Source organism: Apaloderma vittatum, unplaced genomic scaffold (genome assembly GCF_000703405.1).
Source record: "Apaloderma vittatum isolate BGI_N311 unplaced genomic scaffold, ASM70340v1 scaffold3912, whole genome shotgun sequence".
Lineage (NCBI taxonomy): Eukaryota > Metazoa > Chordata > Aves > Trogoniformes > Trogonidae > Apaloderma > Apaloderma vittatum.
In genome coordinates, this window is record NW_009705107.1 from 258 (window position 1) to 7,370 (window position 7,113).

At 42.0% G+C, this 7,113-nt stretch overlaps 1 protein-coding gene across 1 annotated transcript in view; it reads left to right on the top strand.

Annotated features, from left to right (window-relative positions):
* IFIH1 (interferon induced with helicase C domain 1) overlaps positions 1-7,113 on the top strand; it is a 29,504-nt gene that overhangs the window by 251 nt on the left and 22,140 nt on the right. Inside the window, exons 2-3 of the mRNA XM_009865257.1 lie at positions 1,725-1,881; positions 3,934-4,110. Coding sequence (XP_009863559.1) covers positions 1,725-1,881; positions 3,934-4,110 — 334 coding nt within the window. The remainder of the gene's footprint in view (positions 1-1,724; positions 1,882-3,933; positions 4,111-7,113) is intronic.

Sequence of the window (7,113 nt, forward strand, 5' to 3'; positions counted from 1 at the left end):
ACGACCACTAGAAATGGCCTCGTAAGTGCAAAAAAATGAAAGGGGAGCCCCCTGACTTGGGGGAAAGGAGACGTGGTGCTCCAAGGAAGCCAGCGAAGACTGTTGGCGAAGGGCGAGCAGGTGGGATCCCCTGAGAACGGGAGAGAGAAAAATGCCGTGAACAGAGGGTTAGACTAAGCCGGCGTCTCAGGGGAAGGAGCTGGGCCAGCTTTACTGTTACTTAGCATTTTGCCCCAGACCTTAGGCTCAGAAGATCGTTAAATTTCTTCTGGCCCCTGAATTGTACCAGGAAGTGGTGATGGCCTGTCAAGTCCTAGAGAATGCTTGAGTTAAAATAAAGGAACACCTTCCCTGTCCAGTTTTGCTGTAGGTATCATACGAGACAGTGAAGGTGAGAAGAAATACCAACTTGACAAGAAAAAATAAACGTTAACTTTTGATGAAAATATTTGCCAGTTTGCTCCATTTGGCTAAGAATGACTTGCCTGGACTAGTGTGAAACTTACTTGAAGCCCAAAAAAAGGATACCCTGAAACAGTGTTAAAAGAAGAAATTAAAATAACACTTGCCATAGCTATAAGGGGCAAACTGGCAGAGGGTGGAATTACATTGTATTTGACCTCTGAGCCTCCCTTCAGCTTGTTCAGTAGTTTAGTGCTCCATCACAGTTAAATGACAGTCACGTGCGTAATTTTGTCTGGTGACTGTCAGGTGGAAGGGCCAGCATCACTCCAACAGGCGGGGAGCCGAGCATGGTGACACAGCTGGCAGAGCCAGGGGCCTTTTAGGATGTTGCCAGCTCCGCTCCCTGGGTCCTTGTCTTCCTCTGGGTCATCTTTTTGCTGCTGGTATTTCCCTTAATCCCTTCATGACCCTTCGCAGTCCTGCCACTCTCAATTCCAACGGCACCCAGGCTTTCTTAATGCGCTTCTGTATTCCTGGTTGTTTACCTCTCCCTATTCCCACTGCCCATGTGCTTCCTTTTAGCGTTCAGTCTCAGTCAGGGAGTCCCACTCCACACCCGCCTGTTTCGCCTGTATCAGGATGGATGATTCTTGAGCAGCGAGAGGATTGCCCTTAGGACTGAACACTTGTCTCAGGGTGCTTTGCTTTTGGGCTGGTCACTTTGTTCCTGGTGTGATCACATGTCACGTTCTGCTCATGACAGCCTTGGGACACTTTGCCGTAGCTTCTTTGAGGGCAAGAGCCACTTTCTAGAGGGTTAGCTACTGTATCTTTAGCTACTGTATCTTTAAGTGAGAACTGAGATGATGAAGCCAGAGTTTAAGAAGGGAAATGTTGCATTTTTCTGTGAGGTCATGTTACAGATTAAGTCTGAGTTCTGGTGAGCTGTATGACATCACTTCTCCTTCATCAATGTTAGCTATTCCCTAAACCAGTGTGAACACCACTTATCATGCCACAATAATAATTACTATATAGTGGTTGTTATTATAACCATTGTCCAGTACTACTGGTCTCTCCAATTGAATTTCAGGTCTCGTAAGTTTTATATATCCTACAAAAACAATGCAGGATGAACGTGAGGTTGGACAAAATTGCAGTAAATCTCTTCTGGTGAGTGGCAAGCCCACTTTACATCTTTAAGTATGTTTTAACACTGACAGGGAAATGTTTTTGTGCCTGTACTTTTCTTACTAACTTCGCTGAACCATTCCTAAAGTCCGTCTTGGGATTGTTGTGGGTTTTTTTACTTTCACCAGATCCATGCTGTTACCGACAATCGTGGGAACAGAGATGGTGCAAGGGAGCTACTGAGCAGAATAGTGCAGAAAAAAGATTGGTTCTCTCCTTTTTTGATTGCTCTGCGCGAGACTCAACATGGAGACCTCGCAAATGATTTAAGCGGAAATACAGGAGGTAATTGTCTTATTTCACTAGTACTAATGTGTGGGGTTTTAATATATCTCTTTTTTTTACTGTTATTTAGGAAACAATGCAGGGTTCTCACGGTATTGATTGTGCCATAACACTAAGATGAATGCTTTCACTTGTCTGGGTATTTCAAATTCAAGTTACTTGACAGCTTATTCAATAGATTCTTAAAACACTAAAAATCTGGTTTTCAGTGTGATGATTTTATAACAATTAATAAAAAATATTCTGAACATTAACCTGAACAAGCAAAACCTTTTCTGGATTTCTCCTTCAACACAGGGATCAGTGTTTCCTTTACAGAATGATTTACAAATAAATGTGGCATTTTAAAGTATACTACAGTATGGTTTTGGGGGCTAAGACATTCATAAGTCTCAAGACATTGTATCTATCAATAATACAATAAACCATTAAAGAGATTATTTACAGAAATGAAACTGAAAGAGCTATATAGTTTTGATTACTACTTTTTGTTCCTCTACAATGATTATGATATCATAAAATTATCCTAGTGCTCCCCTGGATTCTAGAATATGAAAAAAGGTGCCCCCAGCTACTCTGTAGCTCGTTTTTTTTACTGGGCTCCACATATGTTTTATGAGATTTTTGAGACTTAATTTTTTTTTAACAGATTTCCCATTTAGCAGCTTCAGCCTCCTCTGCTGAGGAGCTCTCCAGCGCTATGTCTCTCCTCTTTTGGTTGCTGCCGACGGGACAGCGCATGAAGGTTGGGCTAAGAGGGGCGGGAAGGTGCCTCTTCCAGTTGAGGACAGCAATCAGCCTGTCTTCTGCCAGACACCGCTAAGCACCTGCCCCATCTGAGGGCGCATTTCAGAGGTGGTTGAGTGTTCCAGTCTGCAGGAAAAGACCAAGTTAAAGCCTCGGAGGATGGTTCTGAGTGAAAGTCAGATGCTGGCAATAGCGCAGCAGCTACTGTGGCCCTAATTTTCGTGTTGGGGCTTTCTCAGACTTAAATTCTTGTCTTTGTTACTTTGCTATCAGTAAAGTAAACAAAGAAATATGTAGCAAATACGCAATTTTTATTTTTTTTCATATTTTTATCTTAAATTCTTTCCAAACTTTTTAATTTCTGAATTCTCAGTGTAGTACAGAACATAAAGGATAAAACAAGTTTAATTCAGTTGTTTGATGCAATACCTAGTGAGCGCATTTCTTCCGCAGATTCTCAGTAGTTATGGGCAACGCAGGCCCTAAAAGAAACTGTACAGACCAACAAGTAAAGCATGCGTTGTGTGGCTAAAAGAAGTTTTCCATGTACATAGCCCTGGATGTTTGTAGACAGGTAAAGTGTACGGTTGCTGTAGCATCCACTGCTACGAGGTCATAGCCAGGAAACCCTAAGAATAGCTTTATTGGATGCCTTGGAAAGAGAAGAGTGGTGCTACATTTTGTTGCTGCAGGTTGATTCTCAGTGATTTGTTGCAGTAAAATACATTTTTACTAGCAGACACCTACACAGAAATTGAGAGCTTTATAACAAATACATCTTGTAATAAATCTATTAGTTTAATTTCTAATTATAGAGTAATCGAGTTAATGTTCATAATGTATTGAACAGCATTTTTGCCTTTGGAGCAAGCCTAGTTCTGCATGAGCCTACTAAAAATAAAAGAACAGAGAAGTCAAAGGGAAATGATTTTCACATTTTAAATAAGAAAGAAGTGGAAGGAGCAAAAACATTTCATGAATTCTCGGATTTTCTGGTTTATGGGCAAGTTTTGAAGTCCTTCTCTAAAGTACATCCATTTAAGGGCTTACAGGACCAGCTGAATGAGAAATTAAATTTTCAGATCTTTATAGTAAATACAACTATTTGAGATTTATGACCAACAGCTTTCTTAAATATTTATAAAACCATCAGAATTTCAAATTATAATGTTTAAGTCAAGATCAAGACCATATGTTATGCTGTTATGTGTGGGATGAATACAGCCTAGCTGTATGTTCTGTGTGCTCCACACTAAAAGAAATCAAATGTTTTACAGTGCCTTGGAATTCCTATTTATTTTCTAGGAACAGAGAATAGACAAAATGGGATGAAGAACAGCACAAACAAAGAAACAGAAGTTACAAGCCAACCAGCATATGCCGTAGTGGAGGATTTGAAACAGCAAGAGAAAGAAAATGATAGTTTGAGCAGTGAGAACAGTGTATTGGAAACATCTACTGGAAAGGATTCTGTAGTTTCAGGTATGTCCACTGACCGGTATTTTCTGCTGGCGCCAGTTAAGTGTTAGTAACTGAGTAACTGAGAGAACGCTCTTGTTCAAAAATTCAGGAACATATGGTCCTGTCAAGGTGAAGGTAAAGAATGGAAAAAGTAAATCTTGGTTTTTTGGAAGCAGTAAATTCCATTTCTTCCTACTGAATCAACAGCACCAGCAACTTTAAGAGTCAGACCTTCAAACTTGCTCACTTGAGTTCAAGGAGTTGCACTAGGGCAGAACGATGTTGTCATACTTGAGCTCATTAATCTGAAAGGTACAAGCTGGTTCAGGAGCCAACTTGCTAGCATAGTACAGAGTGGATTAGGAGGACATGGCCAAAAAATCTGTAGCACACTATGTGCAGCCTTCATGTAGACATTCTTTATCATGATTGTAGTGAGGATGTTTTACCTACTATTGGCTGCTTAGTTTTCTTCTAATGAAGTGACGTTAATGATCTCACTTTCCTCGTAAATAAGACTTCTAATGACTTTGTGTTTTTTTTTTTGTATTTACTCTGTGAAAAAAAAGTCATTTGCAAACATATTTTAATATTGGTAATTTTAAATATTATTACATTAATACTTTATTTCAGACCTATTCGTTGTAGGTTTTTACTATCCAATGAAAACATTACATTGATGACTTCTCCCAGTGTTCACAAAGTTCAGATCAAAAGGAATGTTTCTGTACCACTATAACTGCAGCTGTATTAAGTACTTGTCGTGGTTTGAGTCCACCCAGCTGGCAACAAAGAGCCACAAAACCACTTGCTCACTCCTACCCTACTCCTTTTCAGGATAGGGAGGAGAAAATCCAACAAAATCCTTAAGGATCAAGATTAAGGACAGGGAGGACTCGCTCATCACTTATGGTCATGACCAAAACCAGGGTAGACTTGAGAAGAAAACATTGATTTAATTTAAGCAACGGAACCACCACCAGTTTACCGGTCACTTCTATCAGAGTAGAATAGTGAGAAAACAAGCACAACCAGGTCTTAAAAGCACCTTTCCCCCACCCCTCCCTTCTTCCTGGCTGCCTCCTCTGAGCCAGCAGCAGAGCCAGGCAGGGAATGAGGGCTGTGGTCTGCCCATTGCATGTTGTCTGCACCGCTCCTTCCTCCTCAGGGAGAGGACTTGGTCTGGAAAACATGCCCTATGAAGAGCAGCTGAGGGAACTGGGTTTGTTTAGTCTGGAGAAGAGGAGGCTGAGAGAAGACCTTATTGCCCTCTACAACTACCTAAAAGGAGGCTGTAGTGAGGCTGGTGCTGGTCTCTTCTCTCTAATTACTAAGGACAGGACAAGGGGAAATGGCCTCAAGTTGCGTCAGGGTAAGTTTAGATTGGATATTCGGAGGAAGTTCTTTACTGAACGAGTGGTGAGGCACTGGAACAGGCTGCCCAGGGAGGTGGTGGAGTCACCAACCCTGGAGGTGTTTAAAAAAAAAGTAGATCCAGCACTTGAGGCTGTGGTGTAGTGGTTAGGTGTGCTGGGATGAAGGTTGGACTAGATGATCTTCAGAGGTCCCTTCCAACCCCGAACATTCTGTGATTCTGTGACTCCTCTCAGTCTTTCCCTGCTCCAGTGTGGTGTCCCTGGTGTGGGAGACAGCCTTCCTCAAATGTGAGTCCTTCCCACAGGATCACGGTTCTTCCCAAACAGCTCCAGTGCCTGTACTTCCCATGGACTGCAGTCAGCCCCAGCGCAGGCTTCCCTCCAAGTCACGGCATTCTTCGGGTGCGATCACGTATTCCGGTTTTGCTGTCTCCACAGACTTCTCTGGCTGCAGGGGCTCAGGCCACAAGGAGATCTTCAATCCACAGCACTTGGCCCCCAGGTGCGGAAACACCCACCTGGTTGGTTCTCTCACCCACCGCCCCTCTCCAAAACAAAGAACTCCCCAATACAGAGGAGCGGAAGTTGCGCACCAGGTTTCCTCTCCTAAATACTTTGATCAAAGAGGTGTTGGTCGGTTTGGCCATACCATGAGACGTGGCTCTGGAAGATTCACATAGGAGCCACCCCTGTAGCCCTCCCACGACCAAAAAACCCCACCAGACACAAACCCTTGTTTATAGAAGACTGGCAGTTCTATGCTGAAAAATATTTTTGGGTTAGAGCTGTCAAACAAGTAATTCTGTTTAAGGATTTGTATTTACAGAGCATCAAACCACCTTTGTCACAGTACATGCCTAGAAGTACATTTTTTAGTACAGATTTTTAGAAACTGTTGTGGCATGTTCGTATGGATCTACTTTTAAAAACATCAGCTTTGGGAGCTTTATGATCAACAGCAGTTACCAGCAACAATTCCTGAACATAGCTGAGAACCAATGCTGTATGATTAAGGAACCATTCTTATGTGTTACAAGTTCAGACAGAACTTGTAACAATAGTTACAGCTGAGGTCAATCCTGCTTGAAATTTAGTGGGTTTACTCAGCCACAAAAAATAGAACAGCTAAGGCTGCTCTTTTTGATCAAATATGAATATATTTTTTTTAAAAAAAGGCTCTGAAAACTGGAGCTTTTCAGTGTGCAACAGTAGTAGCCTGTTTCTCTTTTAGCATGATATTAACAGCATATCACGATGTTTTGTAGCAAGTAGTGAATTAACTGCAGCAAAAACCCATCAACTTGGTTTTCCTGGATTAGAACATAATTCAGCAGTATAAGGAAGAGGTGCCAAATATTTAATGATGATTCAGAATGGATCAGACTGAGTTATCCTCACTCTTAGCTAGGATACCTTCAGGTGAAAGCTCAGGTTCTCAATTGTAGCCTCACCGAGGGCTGCTTTTCATGGGTGTTAGCCTGATCTTTTACCTGACTCTTGTCGGGTTGACAGTTAGAGATAACTAGAGCAATTAGCTGTTAACTAGCCTGCCAGAAGGTAATTCTAGCCTGAAAACTGGTCTCCTCAGTACTGAACTGTACTGACATTAAGACAGTGGGTATCAGCAGTGTGTGCAGTTGAGCGGGTC